The sequence below is a fragment of the Bombina bombina genome, chromosome 2 (genome assembly GCF_027579735.1).
Source record: "Bombina bombina isolate aBomBom1 chromosome 2, aBomBom1.pri, whole genome shotgun sequence".
NCBI lineage: Eukaryota > Metazoa > Chordata > Amphibia > Anura > Bombinatoridae > Bombina > Bombina bombina.
The window spans coordinates 1,063,153,556-1,063,176,751 of record NC_069500.1 but is presented as its reverse complement, the minus strand read 5'-3'; the positions used below and the strand labels follow the sequence as shown (position 1 = coordinate 1,063,176,751).

The 23,196-nt window shown below is 40.3% G+C and overlaps 1 protein-coding gene across 2 annotated transcripts in view; it reads left to right on the top strand.

Annotated features, from left to right (window-relative positions):
* Positions 1-23,196, top strand: part of LOC128650027 (uncharacterized) — a 273,926-nt gene that overhangs the window by 17,459 nt on the left and 233,271 nt on the right. For both annotated transcript variants that reach the window (XM_053703680.1, XM_053703679.1), the window contains one exon: positions 9,971-10,189. In XM_053703680.1, the coding sequence (XP_053559655.1) occupies positions 9,971-10,189 (219 nt within the window). The remainder of the gene's footprint in view (positions 1-9,970; positions 10,190-23,196) is intronic.

Genomic DNA, 23,196 nt, shown 5'->3' with positions numbered 1-23,196 from the left:
TCTAAATACTTACCTATAAAATAAACCCTAAGATAGCTACAATATAATTAATAATTACTTTGTAGCTATGTTAGGGTTAATATTTATTTTACAGGTAAATTGTTAATTATTTTAAGTAGGTATAATAGCTATTAAATAGTTATTAACTATTTAATATCTACCTAGTTAAAATAATTACCCAATTACCTGTAAAATAAATCCTAACCTAAGTTACAAATACACCTACACTATCAATAAATTAAATAAACTACAAACATCTATCTAAAAATACAATTAAATTAACTAAACTAAATTACAAAAAAAAATAAACACTAAATTACAAAAAATAAAAAAAGATTACAAGATTTTTAAGCTAATTACACCTATTCTAAGCCCCCTAATAAAATAATAAACCCCCAAAATAAAAAAAATTCCCTGCCCTATTCTAAATTAAACAAATTTCAAAGCTCTTTACCTTACCAGCCCTTAAAAGGGCCTTTTGTGGGGCATGCCCCAAAGAATTCAGCTCTTTTGCATACAAATACAATACCCCCCCCCCCCATTACAACCCACCACCCACATACCCCTATTCTAAAACCACCCAAACCCCCCTTAAAAAAGCCTAACACTACCCCCCTGAAGATCTCCCTACCTTGTCTTCACCACACCGGGCCGAACTCCTGATCCGATCCGGGCGATGTCTTCCTCCAAGCGGCAAAGAAGAATTCTTCCTCCGGCGATGTCTTCCTCCAAGCGGCAAAGAAGAATTCTTCCTCCGGCGACGTCTTCCTCCAAGCGGCAGCAAAGTCTTCATTCTTCCGGCGGCATCTTCAATCTTCTTTCTTCGCTCCGCGCGGAGCATCCATCCCGGACGACTACTGAACTTGGAATGAGGTACCTTTAAATGACGTCATCCAAGATGGCGTCCGCCGAATTCCGATTGGCTGATAGGATTCTATCAGCCAATCGGAATTAAGTTAGAAAAATCTGATTGGCTGATTGAATCAGCCAATCAGATTCAAGTTCAATCCGATTGGCTGATCCAATCAGCCAATCAGATTGAGCTCGCATTCTATTGGCTGATCGGAACAGAAGTTTTCTCCATTTTCGCCACGTAAGTCCTTACGCTGCATATTGGATACCAAACTGCGCAGGTTTGGTATACCTGCCTATAGCCCAAAAAACTACGGGCGACGGCAGAAATATACGCGCGTAACTTCTAGGTTACGCCGTATATGTGATACCAAACCCGCGCAAATATTGGCGTCGCCGGCTTTTGCGGGCGACGATTTTTATCGGATGGACCCCCTGAAGCTTCCCCCTGCCCTGTGCTCACAACTGTACTGGCGACCATAACTAAGATGGCCGCCGACAGTGAAATAACAGCACCACGTGTGTGCTGCAGACAACTCTTTGCTGGAATGTAAAGTAACAGGAGGTTGATGAAACAGCTTATGAAAGTGTCAGGAGGTAGACAGTCACAATAACTCTTACACAGCCACAACACAGACAAAAGTGCAGAAAAGTGGAAATCTTAGCTGCGTGAGCTACAGTATGTATCAAATATTATTAGTACATAGCTCACAGCAGGTAAACTCCTTCACTACCTGCCAGAGCTGTTAAATTACAGCTATCCAAAAAGGTTCTTGCACTCTGCAGGGTAGCCTAGAAAATGGGGTGATAATCAGTTACAGTTTTGTGGAGCCCTGTTCATCAAAGGCTTACAATACAGGTGCAGTGATTGAAGGTACTGGTAAATAATTTTTAGGGAAACAGATTGTTGTTTGAGTGGAAAGTTAAATAGTAAAGGCTTATTGGGACATGAAACCCCAAATTTTTCTTTCTTCATTCAGATAGAGAATACAATTTTTAATAAGTTTCCAGTTTACTTCTATGACAAAATTTTGTCATGCTCATGTTATTCTTTAATAACGAGATATCCAGATATGTAGCGTGCCCATGTCTGCAGCACCACATGACAGGAAATAGTGCTATCACATGACAGGAAATAGTGCTATTAAACTGGTAGTGAGAAAGATGAGGCGCTAGAGAATTGACCCTGCTAGATTAGTGTATTACATGACAGGAAATAGTGCTATCACAAGGAAGTGTAGCCGGCACCCTTTTGATTAAGATGTTGAATCTTTATTGAAGTCACATTAAAAACCAGGAGATCACACCTTATATGTTTCGGCTACATTGTCTTACTCATAAGACACGAGTACACTCCTGAACTTACCTTCATGCTTTTCAACAAAGAATAACAAGAAAACGAAGACGGGTTGATAGTAGAAGTATAACAGAACGTTTTTTAAAATTGCCTGTTCTATCCGAATTATGAAAGAAAATGTTTGGCTTTAATGATGTGGGCAGTTCAATTTAGTATAAAAAATGGTAATAAATACAATAACATTCAGATGGTAGCATACAGGTGTAAAGCTGTTGTATTGTGCATTTTAAGTCCAAACCTTACATCAATAATTATATATTTATGAAGTATACCATTAATACATTTAGGGCCAGATTACAAGTGGAGCAGTATTTTGCGTTTTCGCTATAGCCAAAACTCCTCTAGAATTAAGATTTTTGCACTAGTCGGATTGCGTTGGTATTACAAGTTGAAGGTAAACTTTTTTTGCTCTAGCGGTAACTTGACAAGAGCAAAAATCCAAACTCAGGGAAATTCAGGAAACATTGTTTTAAAACTTTATTGGGTCTATCAAGCGCCTCCCGCTCTCCCTGCTCACCGTTCACCTTAACAAAGATAGCCGCCACGCATGCACAGTGCTTTTATTTCACTGCCAGCGGTTGTCTTAGTTAAGGTCACCAGCTGACAGGTATTTATAATAGGCAGAGATAGGAGCCCCTCTATGGAGGGTGTCTGTAGGCACATGCCTACTCTGCCTTATTATAAATCCAGCCCTGATTGTTGGTTTTATTTTAGTTCTTTGAATGCAGTGCCAGAACTATGCTGCTTATGTTAGTTGCTACCGATAAAGGTGCTGGATGGGATGTCGCAGTGATTAGGCTTTTTATGGCTACTGTGTTGTTAAATGTGCTGAATGAAAAGAGATACAGCTAACAAAATAGATTTTGTTTGCATAGAGCATAGACATTACACTTTAAGAAGATGTTAGTGTTAGCAATGGATCCTCAGGTGAATACTTGCATGCAAATAATTTTTTGGTGTTATTATAATCTATATTTCTCTTGTAAGGTGTATCCAGTCCACGGATCATCCATTACTTGTGGGATATTCTCATTCCCAACAGGAAGTTGCAAGAGGAAACCCACAGCAGAGCTGCAATATAGCTCCTCCCCTAACTGTCATAGCCAGTCATTCTCTTGCAACTCTCAACAAGCAAGGAGGTCGTAAGAGAGAGTGGTTAAATATAGCTAGTTTATTTTCTTCAATCAAAAGTTGTTATTTTTAAATAGTACCGGAGTTGTGCTATTTTATCTCAGGCAGTAAATAGAATCTGCCTGAGGTTTCTATGATCTTAGCAGGTTGTAACTAAGATCCATTGCTGTTCTCACTATGTCTGTGATTACACAGATGAGGTAAAACTTCAGCGAGAGAATGGCGTGCAGTTTATTCTGCTATCAGGTATTTGCAGCTATAACTTTTTCTAGAGATTGAAAAACACTAGAAAATGCTGCTGATACCGGATTAATGTAAGTTAAGCCTGAATACAGTGATTTAATAATAACTGGTATCATGCTTACTCCCAGGGGTAATACCCTTATGATATTTACAATATAAAACGTTTGCTGGCATGTTTAATCGTTTTTATATATACTTTGGTGATAAAACTTTATTGGGGCCTAGTTTTTTCCACATGGCTGGCTTAAATTTTGCCTAGAAACAGTTTCCTGAGGCTTTCCACTGTGTTACTATGAGTGGGAGGGGCCTATTTTAACGCTTTTTTGTGCAGTTAAAATTACAAACTGTGACATCCAGCTTCCCTCAGGAGTCCCCTGTATGCTATAGGACATCTCTAAAGGGCCCAAAGGCTTTCCAAAGTCGTTTATTGGGGAAGGTAGGGCTACAGCTTGCTGTGGCAGTTGGTTGTGACTGTTAAAAAACGTCTATTTCGTTTTTTGATCCGTTTTTTGAACTAAGGGGTTAATCATCCATTTGCAAGTGGGTGCAATGCTCTGCTAGTCTATTACATACACTGTAAAAATTTTGTTTGATTTACTGCATTTTTTCACTGTTTTTCACTGTTTTTCAAATTCTGACAAAATTTGTTTCTCTTAAAGGCACAGTACCGTTTTTTATATTTGCTTGTTAACTTGATTTAAAGTGTTTTCCAAGCTTGCTAGTCTCATTGCTAGTCTGTATAAACATGTCTAACATAGAAGAAACTCCTTGTTCATTATGTTTAAAAGCCATGGTGGAACCCCCTCTTAGAATGTGTACCAAATGTACTGATTTCATTTTAGGCAATAAAGATAATTTTCTCTCTTTTAAAATTTTTTATCACCAGAGAAATCTGACGAGGGGGAAGTTATGCCGACTAACTTTCCCCATGTGTCAGACCCTTTGACTCCCGCTTAAGGGACTCACGCTCAAATGGCGCCAAGTACATCTAGGGCGCCCATAGCGTTTACTTTACAAGACATGGCGGCAGTCATGGATAATACACTGTCAGCGGTATTAGCCAGACTACCTGAATTTAGAGGTAAGCGAGATAGCTCTGGGGTGAGACAAAATGCAGAGCATACTGACGCTTTAAGAACCATGTCTGATACTGCCTCACAATATGCAGAAGCTGAGGAAAGAGAGCTTCAGTCAGTGGGTGATGTTAATGACTCAGGAAGATACCTGATTCTAATATTTCTACATTTAAATTTAAGCTTGTACACCTCCGTGTGTTGCTTAGGGAGGTTTTAGCTGCTCTGAATGACTGTGATTCCATTGCAGTGCCAGAGAAATTGTGTAGACTGGATAAATACTATGCAGTGCCGGTGTGTACTGATGTTTTTCCAATACGTAAAAGGTTTACAAAAATTATTAATAAGGAATGGGATAGACCAGGTGTGCCTTTCTCTTCCCCTCCTATTTTTAGAATAATGTTTCCAATAGACGCCACCACACGGGACTTATGGCAGACAGTCCCTAAGGTGGAGGGAGCAGTTTCTACTCTAGCAAAGCGTACTACTATCCCTGTCGAGGACAGTTGCGCTTTTTTAGATCCAATGGATAAAAAATTAGAAGGTTACCTTAAGAAAATATTTATTCAACAAGGTTTTATCCTACAGCCCCTTGCATGCATTGCCCCTGTCACTGCTGCTGCGGCGTACTGGTTTGAGTCTCTGGAAGAGGCTTTACAGGTAGCGACTCCATTGGATGACATACTTGGCAAACTTAGAGCACTTAAGCTAGCCAATTCTTTTATTTCTGATGCCATTGTTCATTTGACTAAACTTACGGCTAAGAATTCTGGTTTTGCTATACAGGCGCGCAGAGCGCTATGGCTTAAATCATGGTCAGCTGACGTGACTTCAAAATCTAAGCTACTTAACACTCCCTTCAAGGGGCAGACCCTATTCGGGCCTGGTTTGAAGGAGATTATTGCTGATATCACTGGAGGAAAAGGTCATGCCCTTCCTCAGGACAGGTCCAAATCTAGGGCCAAACAGTCTAATTTTCGTGCCTTTCAAAACTTCAAGGCAGGTGCGGGATCAACTTCCTCTAATAATAAACAAGAGGGAACTTTTGCTCAATCTAAGACGGTCTGGAGACCAAACCAGACCTGGAAAAAAGGTAAGCAGGTCAAAAAAGCCTGCTGCTGCCTCTAAGACAGCATGAAGGAACGGCCCCCTATCCGGTAATGGATCTAGTAGGGGGCAGACTTTCACTCTTCACCCAGGCGTGGGCAAGAGATGTTCAGGATCCCTGGGCATTGGAAATTATATCCCAGGGATATCTTCTAGACTTCAAAGCTTCCCCCCCAAAAGGGAGATTTCACCTTTCACAATTATCTGCACACCAGATAAAGAGAGAGGCATTCTTACACTGTGTATGAGACCTCCTAGTTATGGGAGAGAACAGGAACAGGGTTTTTACTCAAATCTGTTTGTGGTTCTCAAAAAAGAGGGAATCTTCAGACCAATTTTGGATCTAAAGATCTTAAACAAATTCCTCAAAGTTCCGTCGTTCAAGATGGAAACTATTCGTACCATCCTACCACTGATCCAGGAGGGTCAATATATGACTACAGTGGATCTAAAGGATGCTTATCTTCACATTCCGATACACAAAGATCATTATCGGTTTCTCAGGTTTGCCTTCCAAGACAGGCATTACCAGTTGTAGCTCTTCCCTTTGGATTAGCTACAGCCCCAAGAATCTTTACAAAGGTTCTAGTGTCGCTTATGGCGGTCCTAAGGCCGCGGGGCATAGCAGTAGCCCCTTATTTAGACGACATCCTGATACAGGCGTCAAACTTCCAAATTGCCAAGTCTCATACGGACGTAGTACTGGCATTTCTGAGGTCGCATGGGTGGAAAGTGAACGAGGAAAAGAGTTCTCTATCCCCACTCACAAGAGCTTCCTTTCTAGGGACTCTGATAGATTCTATAGAAATGAAAATTCACCTGACGGAGTCCAGCTTATCAAAGCTTCTAAATTCCTGCCGGGTTCTTTTTTCCATTCCGCGCCCTTCGGTGGCTCAGTGTATGGAAGTAATCGGCTTAATGGTAGCGGCAATGGACATAGTGCCGTTTGCACGCTTACATCTCAGATCGCTGCAACTATGCATGCTCAGTCAACTGAATCTGGACCAAGAGACCAGGGATTCTTTTCCCTGGTAGCTATCTCGGGTCCATCTGTCCAAAGGTATGACCTTTCGCAGGCCACATTGGACAATTGTAACAACAAATGCCAGCCTTCTAGGTTGGGGTGCAGTCTGGAACTCCCTGAAGGCTCAGGGATCGTGGACTCAGGAGGAGTCTCTCCTTCCAATAAATATTCTGGAACTAAGAGCGATATTCAAGGCTCTTCAGGCTTGGCCTCAGTTAGCAACTCTGAGGTACATCAGATTTCAGTCGGACAACATCACGACTGTAGCTTACATCAACCATCAAGGGGGAACAAGAAGTTCCCTAGAGATGTTAGAAGTTTCAAAAATAATTCGCTGGGCAGAGATTCACTCTTGCCACCTATCAGCTATCCATATCCCAGGTGTAGAGCACTGGGAGGCGGATTTTCTAAGTCATCAGACTTTTCATCCGGGAGAGTGGGAACTCCATCCGGAGGTATTTGCACAACTGATTCATCGTTGGGGCAAACCAGAACTGGATCTCATGGCATCTCGCCAGAACGCCAAGCTTCCGTGTTACGGATCCAGGGATCCCAAGGCGACGCTGATAGATGCTCTTGCAGCGCCCTGGTCTTTCAACCTGGCTTATGTGTTTCCACCGTTTCCTCTGCTCCCTCGACTGATTGCCAAGATCAAGCAGGAGAGAGCATCAGTGATTCTGATAGCACCTGCGTGGCCACGCAGGACCTGGTATGCAGATCTAGTGGACATGTCATCCTTTCCACCATGGTCTCTGCCTCTGAGACAGGACCTTCTACTTCAGGGTCCTTCCAACCATCCAAATCTAATTTCTCTGCGGCTGACTGCCTAGAGATTGAACGCTTGATTTTATCAAAGCGTGGCTTCTCCGAGTCAGTTATTGATACCTTAATACGGACACGAAAGCCTGTCACCAGGAAAATTTACCATAAGGTATGGCGTAGATACCTTTATTGGTGTGAATCCAAGGGTTACTCATGGAGTAAGGTCAGGATTCCTAGGATATTATCTTTTCTCCAAGAAGGTTTGGAAAAAGGATTGTCAGCTAGTTAAGCGTCTGGCAGATGTTCCAGACGTTCAGGCATTTTGTCAGGCTTTAGTTAGAATCAAGCCTGTGTTTAAACCGGTTGCTCCATCATGGAGCTTAAACTTGGTTCTTAAGATTCTTCAAGAAGTTCCGTTTGAACCTCTTCATTCCATAGATATCAAACTTTTATCTTGGAAAGTCCTTTTTTTGGTAGCTATTTCCTCGGCTCGTAGAGTCTCCGAGTTATCTGCCTTACAATGTGATTCTCCTTATCTGATTTTTCATACAGATAAGGTAGTCCTGCGTACCAAATCTGGGTTTTTACCTAAGGTGGTATCTAACAAGAATATCAATCAAGAGATTGTTGTTCCATCCTTGTGTTTCACAATCTGGACGTGGTCCGTGCTTTAAAGTTTTTACTTACAAGCTACTAAAGATTTTCGTCAAACATCTGCTTGGTTTGTTGTCTTCTCTGGACAGAGGAGAGATCAAAAGGCTTCGGCAACCTCTCCTTCTTTTTGGCTAAGAAGCTTAATCCGCTTAGCCTATGAGACTGCTGGACAGCAGCCTCCTGAAAGGATTACAGCTCATTCCACTAGAGCTGTGGCTTCCACTTGGGCCTTTAAAAATGAGGCTTCTTTTGAACAGATTTGCAAGGCGGCGACTTGGTCTTCGCTTCATACTTTTTCAAAATTTTGCAAATTTGATACTTTTGCTTCTTCGGAGGCTATATTTGGGAGAAAGGTTTTACAGGCAGTGTTTCCTTCCATTTAAGTTCCTGCCTTGTCCCTCCCTTCATCCGTGTACTTTAGCTTTGGTATTGGTATCCCACAAGTAATGGATGATCCGTGGACTGGATACACCTTACAAGAGAAAACACAATTTATGCTTACCTGATAAATTTATTTCTCTTGTGGTGTATCCAGTCCACAGCCCGCCCTGTCATTTTAAGGCAGGTAATTTTTAAATTTAAACTACAGTAACCACTGCACCCTATTGTTCCTCCTTTCTCTGCTTGTTTTCGGTCGAATGACTGGCTATGACAGTTAGGGGAGGAGCTATATTGCAGCTCTGCTGTGGGTTTCCTCTTGCAACTTCCTGTTGGGAATGAGAATATCCCACAAGTAATGGATGATCTGTGGACTGGATACACCACAAGAGAAATACATTTATCAGGTAAGCATAAATTGTGTTATAGTTTTGGCACTGCATTCATAGCATGTAACCTGTGATATATGTGTAGTGCAATTCATAATGTCTAAATTTTCACCACTTTATTCCCAATTATCCATTTTACATCCCAGAGTGTATTAAATTGCTTAGAAATAGGTCCTTTACCAATATTTTGTCATTTGAAATAGCTACTTTTGACGATTGACACCGTCACATATGCTGACAATTTAAAAACTGCAGTATTGGCTATAGAAAACCTACTTATACAAGAGGCAGCAACAGAATTTCCAGGGGGGACAGGGGGAAGGGACATAGAGCCAATTTGAAAGGGTTTTCCTGTAGAATCTTTGGATACAACAAACACTTATTAGCTTGTCTAAGTATATTGTCCATTTAAAATCTGCCTATCACACACTTAATTGAGAATTCAAAAGGATGTCCTAGTGTAAAAAAAAACACTTTTATTTTTGAACAAAGTTCCCTTTACATTTTTTGATCTAGGTGGAGTGAATGGGGTCTATTTATCAAGCTCCGAACGGAGCTTGATGCCCCGTGTTTCTGGTGAGCCTTCAGGCTAGCCAAAAACACAAGATATGAAGCAGCAAATCTGCAGGGGGCGGCATTGCACCAGCAGTTCACAAGAACTGCTGGTGTAATGATAAATGCCGACAGCGTATGCTGTCGGCATTTATCGATGTGCGGCGGACTTGGTTCGCTATAGCGGATCATGTCCGTCCGCACAATGATAAATGGACTCCCATTACTCCTGATAAGGATTTGGATGGTTATCCAGTCAGGAGCAGGATATGTACATATGCTCAGTAATTAAATCAAATAATATAAATGGACAAATTAACTCACAGTAGATTGGGGGGAAAATAAGTTCTATATTTTACGTGACCCTTTATCTGTAACATTTAAAATTAAAATAATATTTATGTTAAAAATAACTAAGAGTGTTCTAAAATGTATAATCTATTTGCAGATTTTGTGGCATAGAATCGCTCGAAAGGTCCAGCTTGATCTGGATAATAGTTATCCAGATTTCTCACCAGACACTGCTCATATTAGAGAAGATACTAGCTGGATGGTATCTCCTGTCCCAAGAAGGTTGCAGACCAGACATGTGGATATTGGAGACACAGCACCATGTAATACTGAACGCTTTAACAGGGCTCTGCTGTCTTCTGCCCAAGGAATCCAGGTACAAGATAGTTATTGCTTTTGGAAATAAATAAATAAGAAAGCTTATGTTTCTTTCATAAGGTGGTGAGAGTCCACAAGCCATTACTTCTGGGACTCAACTCCTGGCCACTAGGAGGAGGCAAAGATACTCAAACATTCCAAGAGCTGTCTCTGCCACCTCTCTGGTGTCTCAATCTCTTTTGCTCACCCCCCCTTTTGCTCTCTCTCTCCCCCTCTTTCGCTCTCCCACCCTTTTGCACTCTCTCCTCCCTCTCTTTTGCTCTCTCCTCCATATTTTGCGCTCTCTCTCCCCTCTCTTTTGCTCTCTCTCTCTCCTCTCTTTTGCTCTCTCTCCCCTCTCTTTTGCTCTCTCTCTCCCCCCCCTTTTGCTCTCTCTCTCACCCCCTCTTTTGCTCTCTCTCCCCCCTCTTTTGCGCTCTCTCCTTCTCTTTTGCGCTCTCTCAGGCCACGTCCACTCCCACCCAACCACACCCACCCGACCCGTTCCCGCCACGCCACGCCACATCACGGCACTCCTGCCGGTCATGCCCACTCGTCATGGCAGTTCCGCCCTACCATGCCCACCGACCAGTTCCCGCCCGGCCACGCCCCATCACGACACTCATCACGGCCGCTCCGACCGACCACGCCCCTGGCCATGCCCCGCACACCCTCTGCTCTGCTGTCAGATCCTAAAGGCCAGGTATATTTGTCCTTGCGCAGTCTCTACTGCGTATGACTGCATCGGACAAACATACTTGGCCTTTTATTATATAGGATTACATCCTTTAGAAGGGAGATGATTTTCATATACTATTACATTATATTCTTTGTAATCTTGTTCCTGTTGAGCTCATCAGCTCAACTTTCCATTGCTTATTTGGATCTCATTATTTATATTCAGATTAATCCTGCATTTCTTTCTATAGGTGTTTGTTTACCTTTTGTAAGTATTTCACAGAGAAGTAATTCTGAAATTTTGCCCCATACATTAAAGATTTTAGTTGCTCCACCATTTTGGAAATTTGGCAGTTATGCTTTCTTCAGATATGTGCAAACGTACTTCTAATGTCACTGTCTTTAGTAGATACATTATTAGATTATTTTTTTTGTAAAATATATATATATTCCTATATATCTATATGAATATATGCAGATATATATATATATATATATATATATATATATATATATATATATATATATATATATATATATATATACTACATAGAGAGAGATATGCTGTACAGGGAGTGCAGAATTATTAGGCAAATGAGTATTTTGACCACATCATCCTCTTTATGCATGTTGTCTTACTCCAAGCTGTATAGGCTCGAAAGCCTACTACCAATTAAGCATATTAGGTGATGTGCATCTCTGTAATGAGAAGGGGTGTGGTCTAATGACATCAACACCCTATATCAGGTGTGCATAATTATTAGGCAACTTCCTTTCCTTTGGCAAAATGGGTCAAAAGAAGGACTTGACAGGCTCAGAAAAGTCAAAAATAGTGAGATATCTTGCAGAGGGATGCAGCACTCTTAAAATTGCAAAGCTTCTGAAGCGTGATCATCGAACAATCAAGCGTTTCATTCAAAATAGTCAACAGGGTCGCAAGAAGCGTGTGGAAAAACCAAGGCGCAAAATAACTGCCCATGAACTGAGAAAAGTCAAGCGTGCAGCTGCCAAGATGACACTTGCCACCAGTTTGGCCATATTTCAGAGCTGCATCATCACTGGAGTGCCCAAAAGCACAAGGTGTGCAATACTCAGAGACATGGCCAAGGTAAGAAAGGCTGAAAGACGACCACCACTGAACAAGACACACAAGCTGAAACGTCAAGACTGGGCCAAGAAATATCTCAAGACTGATTTTTCTAAGGTTTTATGGACTGATGAAATGAGAGTGAGTCTTGATGGGCCAGATGGATGGGCCCGTGGCTGGATTGGTAAAGGGCAGAGAGCTCCAGTCCGACTCAGACACCAGCAAGGTGGAGGTGGAGTACTGGTTTGGGCTGGTATCATCAAAGATGAGCTTGTGGGGCCTTTTCGGGTTGAGGATGGAGTCAAGCTCAACTCCCAGTCCTACTGCCAGTTTCTGGAAGACACCTTCTTCAAGCAGTGGTACAGGAAGAAGTCTGCATCCTTCAAGAAAAACATGATTTTCATGCAGGACAATGCTCCATCACACGCGTCCAAGTACTCCACAGCGTGGCTGGCAAGAAAGGGTATAAAAGAAGAAAATCTAATGACATGGCCTCCTTGTTCACCTGATCTGAACCCCATTGAGAACCTGTGGTCCATCATCAAATGTGAGATTTACAAGGAGGGAAAACAGTACACCTCTCTGAACAGTGTCTGGGAGGCTGTGGTTGCTGCTGCACGCAATGTTGATGGTGAACAGATCAAAACACTGACAGAATCCATGGATGGCAGGCTTTTGAGTGTCCTTGCAAAGAAAGGTGGCTATATTGGTCACTGATTTGTTTTTGTTTTGTTTTTGAATGTCAGAAATGTATATTTGTGAATGTTGAGATGTTATATTGGTTTCACTGGTAAAAATAAATAATTGAAATGGGTATATATTTGTTTTTTGTTAAGTTGCCTAATAATTATGCACAGTAATAGTCACCTGCACACACAGATATCCCCCTAAAATAGCTATAACTAAAAACAAACTAAAAACTACTTCCAAAACTATTCAGCTTTGATATTAATGAGTTTTTTGGGTTCATTGAGAACATGGTTGTTGTTCAATAATAAAATTAATCCTCAAAAATACAACTTGCCTAATAATTCTGCACTCCCTGTATATACAAATATATATAAATATATATATATAATTATTTTTTTAAATTAGAACAACATTTTTTTCTAATTGAAGAACATAGTAATGTCAAGTATTTCTATTCAAAACACATAAAAATATTAAAATAGTTTAAAAATGTAATTGCATGTTTCAAGGTATTTGACTGGGAAGGGCTCAATATATATATATATATAGAGAGAGAGAGAGAGAGAAAGAGAGAGAGAGAGAGAGAGAGAGAGAGAGGTGAGTGCCAGTGAACACCCAGGGCTGTGCATGTTGCAGGGTCATGGGATGTGTACCCGGTCAGGTCTGAGAGTGCAGTCCCCTTCCGTGTTTTGTATATGTCTGGGGTGATTACATAAGCCTGTGCACCCTTCACTTGTTCCCAGTTTTGTTGGATTGAGAGCTTGCATTGTGTGGCTGTTTTAGGGTCCCAGGTTTTTGGAAGGGACCTTGACGTGGTACCTGGGCTTGTCCCATTTGGCCAAATGCGGTAACTAACCCTTCCATTTTTGCTTTCAATCTTAGTTGAGAGCTTGTAAGTGAGTGCTGGACTTTCTCTGTGTGTTGTATTAATTTGTTTTGTAATTTCCCCTATGGTTCTTGCATCTTGCACCCAGACCTGTCTGGGGTTAACTGCCTGTGACTCTGGGGACAGCACAGCTTCCTGGGAGTGCCAGTGAGCACCCAGGGCTGAGCATGTTGCAGGGTCATGGGATGTGTACCGGGTCTGATCTGAGAGTGCAGTCCCCTTCCGTGTTTTATATATATATATATATATATATATATATATATATATATATATATATATATATATATATATATATATATATATATATATATATATATATATACATGTGTACTGTATATATTTGTTTATATGAGTATATATGTATGCCAATCGTCCGCTAACAGGGGGTGTCAATCAACCCGATTAAATTCGATCGGGTTGATTTCTGTCCGCCGCCTCAGAGCAGATGGACAGGTTGTGGAGCAGCGGTCTTTAGACCCCTGCTTAATAACTTCTTGATAACTTCTGGCCTCAAGCTCCATATGGAGCTTGATAAATATGCCCCTTACACTTTATATCAGGTCAAGCTAAATATTCTAGCGTAGTTTCAGCTTTCGCCTGAGCGCAAACTATAACTTTCCGCTTGTAATATGAGCTATCATTAGCACGTATCTTTTTCTCTTCCTTTAAGGAAAGATTTGTTTAGCCCTGGACTAGATGCTTAACAAAGCATAATTTTCCTGCACCCAAAAGTCAGACTTTCCCAGAGCTGTCAATTTCTAGTTGGTAAAAGCCCAAGGACTAAAAAAAAAAACATTTTCTCCCTCCGGTAAGTCTGCATGCATGAATGTGCGGCCTCTGATCCAGATCAATTTCTGGTAAGGAACAGATTTAACCTTTTTTCAAAGTTTCAAGTTTGATCTCAGTCAATTCAGATTCTCTTAGTTTTAACCATAGCATCAAGGTCACAGAAAAGACTTTAAATTTAAACCTCCTTAGGGAAGGTTTCTTCTGTTCCTAGTACAGAAAGATCCAGTGAAGGCAAATACCTTCTTTCAAGCTGTTCTTGATCTAGAACTTATGGGTGAGAAAAAAAATCCCAGACGGGCTCAATCCATGTTAAGAATATAAAAGTTTATTCAAAAACATTGAAATAACATATAGAGACCTATTTATCAAAGGTCTGTCGGACCTGATCCAACAGTGCAGATCAGATCGACAGACCTCGCTGAATGCGGAGAGCAATACACTCTCCTTATTCAGCATTGCACCAGCAGCTCTCATGAGCTGCTGGTGCAACACCGCCCCCTGCAGACTCGCAGCCAATCGTCCTCCAGCAGGTGGGTGTCAATCAACCCGATCGTACTCGATCGGGTTGAATTGTGGCGATGTCTGTCCGCCTCATCAGAGCAGGCGGACAGGTTATGAAGCAGCGGTCTTTAGACCGCTGCTCCATAACTTGCGTTTCTGGCGAGTCAGAAGACTCGCCAGAAACACGGGCCCTCAAGCTCCATTCGGAGCTTGATAAATGGGCCTCATAGTGTGAGCAAAAACAGGGAAACCTTGAAAGTACAAAAGCATACCCAAGTGGCAACTAGCGCATTTCGTGCAACTTTCTAATTTAATCCTATTATCAAATTGTCTTCATTCTCTTGGCATCTTTATTTGAAAAGCAAGAATGTAAGTTTAGATGTCGGACCATTTTTGGTGAACAACCTGGGTTGTTCTTGCTGATTTGTGGATAAATTACCCCACCAATAAACAAGTGCTGTCCAGAGTGCTGAACCAAAAATTGGTTGGCTCCTTAGCTTAGATGTCTTCTTTTTCAAATAAAGATAGCAAGAGAACAAAGAAAAATTGATAATAGGAGTAAATTAGAAAGTTGCTTAAAATTGCATGCTCTATCTGAATCATGCAAAAAAAAAAAAATTGGGCTCAGTGCCCCTTTAGAAATTGTATAATGCCACCTAAAAGTGTAGCATAATAAAACATTGTGCTGATAGAAACCTAAACACAAATATTGGTAAATAAGCAACATTATTATAAAAAACGTCTAAGCTAAAATGTATATCTATTACTAAATGTTGGAAGGGAAAAATAACTCATAATACATATTCTATAATACATTCCTCAGACTTAATTAATGTATATACAAAGGAAGCCATGTATTAAAATGAAAGAATTTTACTACAACATTATAGCCTATCCAAAATATAATTTAGTGCTCCAACAGTAGTAGCTCTAACAATCTAACAACATATAGTTCAAATTGAAAAGCTACCAGCAAAATTATACTATGTAAAGAGTGCAGTAGTAAACCTTGTTACTCCAAAATATTAATAGTATCGTATTTTGAGTTAAAGCCATTAGGTAGTTGTGCCTTAGTTTAAAAATCCAAAACATTTCACGGTGACTAAGACATTTCAACCTATCGCCATCCCTTTATGGAGTCATAACCATTTCAATCTCTTGCCACCTAAAGGAGTTAACCTTTTTCTTGTGATAATGTACAAAGTATCTAGCTAAAGCTGAAAACACTCAATCACACTTTATATTGCTGAGATGTTCCCTAATACATGATCTCACCTTGAATACATGTTTTCTACCCATAACATAAGATTAAAAAAAAGCAGTGACGTGCGGTGATGTCAGAGGCTGATGAGGTAGTGGCTAGGATACGCCTTCATTCTTTAGATATCCTTTGTTGAAGAAATAGCAATGCACATGGGTGAGCCAATCACATGAGGTATCTATGTGCAGCCACCAATCAGCAGCTACTGAGCATATTTAGATGTTTTTCAACAAAGGATATCAAAAGAATGAAGAAAATTAGATATTAGATGTAAATTGGAATTATTTAAAATTGCGTGCTCTTTCTAAATCGTGAAATAAAACATATGGGTTTCATGTCCCTTTAAATGGTGTCTTGGAAAACTCGTCAACTTAGTAAACATCTGATTTTAGTCTAAAGGATTGTAACAGAAACTCTTGCCAGATAACAAAATGCTTGCTCTGATTATGAGATCTAGAAATCCAGGCCCATTAAAATATGTTTAAAACATACTTTTTACTTTAATGCTGCAAATTATGCTTATAGATTCCTTCATTATTTAGTAAATATAAAAATGTCTTGATCCAGTGGCGGCTGGTGAAATTTAAAGATGGTGGGGCGCTTGACCCCACCCCTTTAAATAAAGCCACATCCTCAGATGGCACCACCAATTCATTAATTAAATAAATAAAAGGTAGACAGAAACACAGAAAAGCACTTGGGGGAGAAGGAGAGAGAGACGGGGGAGAGGGAGAGAGAGACAGGGAGAGAGAGACACACACACACACACACAGAGGGTTAGAGAGAGAGAAAGAGAGAGAGACACAATCACACACAGAGGGTTAGAGAGACACATAAGGGATGAGAGAGTCAGAGGGGGAGGAAGAGAGATAGAGAGAAAGAGACCATGGGGGAGAACGACACATAAGAAGAGAGACAGAGGGAGTGGGAGAGACATGGAGAGAGATGGATAGAGAGAGAGATAGAGATAGAGAGAGAGACAGATGGATAGAGAAAGAGAGATTGATAGAGAGAGAGAGAGAGAGAGAGAGGGAGAGAGACACACAAGGGGAGGGGAGAGAGGGACCACTGAAAGGGGGGAGACACCACGGAATTTTTAAGTAATATTTTAAGTGACTATCAAATGCTAATAGTCTACAATCTATTTTAAATATCTGAAACAGAACAGCACATATGAATGGGAGCATTAATAAATTATTATTTGTTGTTTACATCAGGGTTGTCCAACATACACCTAAGGAATCACTGCTTTAAATGAAATACTATAGCTACAGGAGCCATGGAGAATATTTGCTATAACTCATTCTAAACTGCTTGGTTTAATTTTACATTACCATGCTTTTGGTCTAGCTTACTCTGGTCAAATAACAACTCATCCATACAAACAGCATAATAGTAAGATAATGTTGTGAGAATAAACAGTTGCAGAGCTACAGAGATTTAGACTATAGTGAGAAAGAGAGTGAGACTATAAACTAGTGTGCAGTACAGAGGCAAGCTGCTAAGGTAGTGGGTGTAAAGTTTGAGTAAACAAAATACTAAAGCGATCCTTAAACTGCTGTAAAAGAGTAAAAAAACAAAAAACACTAAACCACATTAATTAAATTATAATTTTCACTAACAGAATTCCTTTCAGCAAAATCTAAGGTTGCAGCACTTACTTCAATAAAATGTGGCTAAAACACTGCTCTCTGCGTCTCTTCCTGCTCTGTAAGGAAGTGACAGTGGAACATTCGACTGCACTTGGAGGGGAAGTACAGAACTCTCTTTTTCACTGAAGCAAAGCTGGCAGCTGAACAGGGCAGCAACAAAATAAATGAAAGTTGTTTTTTTCCATTTTTGTTTTGTTTTATATGATTTAACATTCAGCCCCAACCCTAAGTTCCCCTGACTGATGCCTCTCACTGGATTGGTTCAGCCCAAAAGAGGCCTGCCTCAAATAAGCACTTATGGGCCATGCAATGATCTTAACCACTTTTATCCAGTAGGTGGCGCAGCATGTTGTGTAATGGAGGGCAGCAGTCGGGAGACCTACTTGTTCCTCTCCATTTCACAACATGTAGCTGTGAAAAAAAAAAATGTTGGGGGAAAACAAATTGCAATATTTTTTTTTTAAAGCCAATAAAAAAATATATTTTTGACCATATGAGAGGTGAAGCCCTGCCTCACCTGCCTCTAGTGACTGCACGTCACTGAAAAAAAGGTCTCTGGGCAGCACCTTGAATGGTAGCAATATTGGCAGCTCTGTGCAAACTACTGTTAAATCGCCAATTATCAGCAGCTCCTCTACTCATCTATTTCTGAAAATGCAAGTTTTATTTTAAGGAGACTGAGTTATTTCGATTGCTATAAGAATTTGTTTGAGGAACTGCACTTTTTTACCGATCCGGAGCGTTGAGTCCTGTGGCAGCCCACAGTGGTAGAGGACTTCAAACCCCCCCCCCCCCCCCCCCAGAAGCGGGGTTAAACAGTGTTATATCACTGCTATTTTTATATCGCTATTCAAGATTGAAGGTATATTAATTACTAGGATGTTACACAGATGTGAATCAGAGATTTTGCAGCTCCTACAAGAATGTTTTCGATCCATCAAACAACGCCTGTGTGAGGCCTTTGGGATGGAACAAGAGAGTCAGCAAACACAGAGACAAACTACGGAGGAACTTGTAACCTCTCATTCTACTACAGAAGCACAAGATCTCCAGGATTGTGTTACAAAGGGGAACATATTGGACGCCACAGCCTTACTTGAAGCGAACATATTTCTCTTAAAGTTAGAGACGCCCATCAGCAGATCTAAGCTCCAGCTGCTTACGGAGCAATAACCAACTCACAGGCAGCGTGGAGATGCCTCAAATACAGAGAGACCGCACCACACACGCGCCTCACTGAACCCTGAACTTACCGCTGGTTGTGTCGTGCAGCCGTGCGAGTGGAAGGTGCCACATAATGTAGATACTCTTAGGACCGAGATGGCGGTACGCGTGGCAAGTTTTTGTACAATATGATATACACTAAAGTGCTCCATATTATTATAGTCCTTCAGTTATTTCTTAACCCAAAATGCTTGAGTAGCCTTATAGGTCTAATACTGGATATGTCTCCGCTATTGCTCCCTTTTAATAGTAATGCTAATAGTTTTAACATTTGATTATAGGGGTTAACTATATGTATGTTTAAAATATATATATATTTTTTTAAAATGAGTTTTATCATTAGAGATCCAAAAGTGGTCTCCAGTATGGCAACAACCTCCTATAGCTGATTTGATTATTTGTGGAGGTCCAAAAGTGGCATCATATAACATTTGGGAGGTATATAGAACATTAGGCAATCATTTGACATAATAGATGTTTACTTTGCAGGAATATATTTTGAAAATGTAAACTGATATACTATATACTGTCTGTATTTTCATATTTTTATTATGCTATACTCTTACATGTATGCCTTATTTCAAACCTTAAATATAAAAAATATTTAAAAAAAAAAAGTAGTAGCCATAACAAAGTCAAACATTTTACTTTTTTGTTGGCACATTTAAAGGTACCCTTGTGCAGTAACCATGAGTTATTCTGCATATTAAAAGGTAATTTCATAGGCGACAAAATGTTCCACAGAGATGTATTACATCTATATGAAAAATGGCAACTTGCCGCTACTACATCCTGTAGCTTATAAAATAGGAAGATATTTCTTTATTTTTTTTGCACAGTTCTATTCTTGGTGATAGGTTTTAACAGACTGAGATGCACAGTCACATATCAATGTGGCATCCAAATAGTTAATCTATCTTAATCTGAAGTCCAAGCACAGAAAAAAAAAATCTGCATGAAGGTGTTGCTTATGATCAAGATCCATTTCTGGTAAATATAATTGTATAAACGAAAATACATTTCATTGGCCCTCTTTTAAAAACTCCAAGAAATCTTACATTTATTTATAAAATATTTTACCAGGAAGGATACATTGCGATTTCTCTCATTTTCAAGTATGTCCTGGGTCCACAAAACATTGCATTGATACAATAGGGTACAATAAAATTCAAAAACAATAATAATACACAATATATGCAAAAATGTAACATAGAACAGGTAGGAAATATATAATCAACCATGACAGGTGCATTCTGTTTTGAGATATGTAGAGAGGGATCTCTTAAAGGATATTAGGCTTGGGGAAGGTTTGAAAGTATGCAGGAGGTCATTCCATAACTGTGGTGCTCTGTAGGAAAAGGAGGATCAAGCTGCTTTCTTTTTGTATTGAGGCAAGCTAAATAATGTGCTGGTACTGGATCCGAGGTTATAGGAGGTGGGAATAGCCGGGGAGAGCATTCTGCTCAGGTAGGGTGGGAGCTTCCCAGAAAGGCTCTTAAACACAAGGCAGGAAAGATGGAAGGTGTGTCTGGATTCCAGCGTCAGCCAGTTTAGTTATTTTAGCATGCCACAATGGTGGGTCCTGTAGTTACATTGTAGCACAAAGCGGCAGAAAGAGTTATACAATGTATTAAGTTTATTAAGGTGAGTTTGCAGTGCAGGTGCATATACTACGTCCCCGTAATCCATGATAGGCATCGGCATTTGCTGTACAATCTTTTCCTTTATTGTAGGGCTGAGGCAAGATTTGTTTCTGTACAGGGCACCTAGTTTTGGATAAAGTTTAGTTGCAAGTTTTTCTATGTGGAGGCCAAAAGATAGATTAGGGTCTAACAACATACCCAGGTATTTGAAAGAGTGGACTGCGGTCAGTGTGCAATTGGATTTTGTTTTGATGCGTAGATGGGAATTTTGTAATTTGTGTAATCTAGGACCCGTTCCAAAGATCATTGTGACAGTTTTGTCAGTGTTTAGAAAGAGTTTGTTTTTTGAGATCCACTTTTCTACCTCTGTGAACTGGTCTTGGAGCACTGCTTCAAGCTGCGGCAGATCGGAATTGTTTGCATAGATTACCGTGTCATCTGCATACATGTGTACAGTTGAGGATTTGCAGACATTAGGCAGATCATTTATAAATAATGTGAATAGTAGGGGGCCGAGAATGGAACCTTGGGGAACACCACACTGAGAGACATATTGGAGATCGATCCGATACATATGATCGAAACCAGGTTAATGGACAATCAGCAATGCCAGAGTGTTTTAGTTTGAGCAGTAGTATGTCGTGGTCTACTGTGTCAAAGGCCTTTGCAAAATCAAGGAAAATAGCTCCAGTTAGGTCTCCTTGTTCCATGGCAGTTTGGATGTCGTTGCAAACTTTTAGGAGGGCAGTTGTAGTGGAGTGATTTGGGCGAAAACCTGATTGATCAGGGGTCAGATAGTTAGAAAGTTGGTAATACTCTCATAATTGCGTATAGACACATTTTTCTAAGATTTTTGACAATACTGGGAGCAATGATATAGGGCGATAGCTATAAACCAAGGTTAACTCCCCACTTTTATGAATTGGCACTACTCTTGCAGTTTTCCAGAGTTTGGGTATGTATCCAGACATCAAGGATTCGTTAATTAGGGTTGTCACAGGCTTAGCAATTGCTGGCGCACTGAGCTTCAACAGCATTTTGGTCAGATCCAGACTGTTTTTTCATTTTTAGATTATTAAGGTGTTTCTTAATGACATTGATGGGTACAGGTCTAAAATTGAACTTCTCTATAATGGGTCTTTGCTGTTTTAGTAGGGCCTGATCCACATTTGTAGTTTCAGGATGCGTGCCATTTATTAGTTTGTCAATCAGGGTGGTGGAGCATCCGACAAAATAATTGTTAAAGGCATTTGCTACTTCTAAGGGGAGTTGCAGGGTTTGGTTGTCCACATTGACAGTGGAGGGTTGGGAGTGGATTGGTGGATTTTGTAAGTTATTTATGAGTTTCCAAAACTTTCTAGGGTTAGATATGTTAATGTTCAGATTTTCACAAAAATATTGGGCCTTGGCCAATTTTGTTTGTTTAGTGCATATATTTCGCCATTATCTATATACACAGTGATCGTTCATAGAGCCAGTATGCTTGAACTTTGACCACAGTGAATCCCAAAACTGGTACATTTGAATGAGGTCAGCTGTGATCCAATTCAAGTGTGCTCCTTTTACTCTCACCTTACGCAGCGGGGCATGTAAATTTCAAACTTGTAGGAGTTCAGACTGAAAGAATTCAACTGCAGAGTCTAGATCTGGGATTAGGTTTAATCTGTGCCAGGGGAGGTTCTTGATGTAATTTAGAAATGATTGAAGATTACATTTTTTGAAGGAGCTGGTGATTTTAACCTTGGGAGAGGATTTAGTTGCCTTTATTTTGTGCACGCAGTACACTAAGCAGTGGTCACTGAAATTGTTAGGGAGAACACCTGCCTCCTGGATTCAGTCAGGAGAAGTGGAGAGAATCCAGTCGAGCAGGGTATGATTATGGCTTTTGATGTTTATGCGAGTTCGGGGAGGAGATTAATTGCGCTAGCTGCAAAGATTTAAACAGTGAGTGACAACTGTTATTTTTTGGATTCAGCCAATCAATATTAAAATCTCCAAAAACCAAAATTTCACTTTTTGGGTTTTGAGCTATGGATTCACTAAGGATTCACTAAGGAGATGTCAGAAAGGGAATGCACAGGGGAGATAGGTGGGCAGTAGATTCCTGCAACAATGATTGATTTACTGCACGTGATCTCAATTGTGCCAGAAAGGAAATCAAAGGTGGCAGGAGAGCTAGATTTTTGTAAGGGTGTGAACTGTAGAATTGTCAACATAAATTACAATGCCGCCTCCTCTCTTTGCTCTGTCAATTCTATGGCATGAATACCCATGTATTGCAATGGCAGAGTCAGGTATTTTTGCAGTTAGCCACGATTCAGAGATCACAATTAAACTATCTTCCAGAGGCTACCTGTTGCAGAGGGCTGTGTGTCAGCTGAAGTAAGTTGGTCTGTGAATTTTCTTTAAAGGCTGTGGCAAATATACTTTAAAATTCAGCTGGGGGAGAGATATATATTAGTGTCAGATTGGCCTGCAAAAAAAGTTAAGGGAGGGGGTATCTATGGACATTTGAGCTAGGGGTCATACAGGCAAAAAACACAGGGAAAGTTAAAAAATTACAGAGATAAGAGAGGTATCCATTGAGGGAAATAAAACCATTAAACAAGCATATG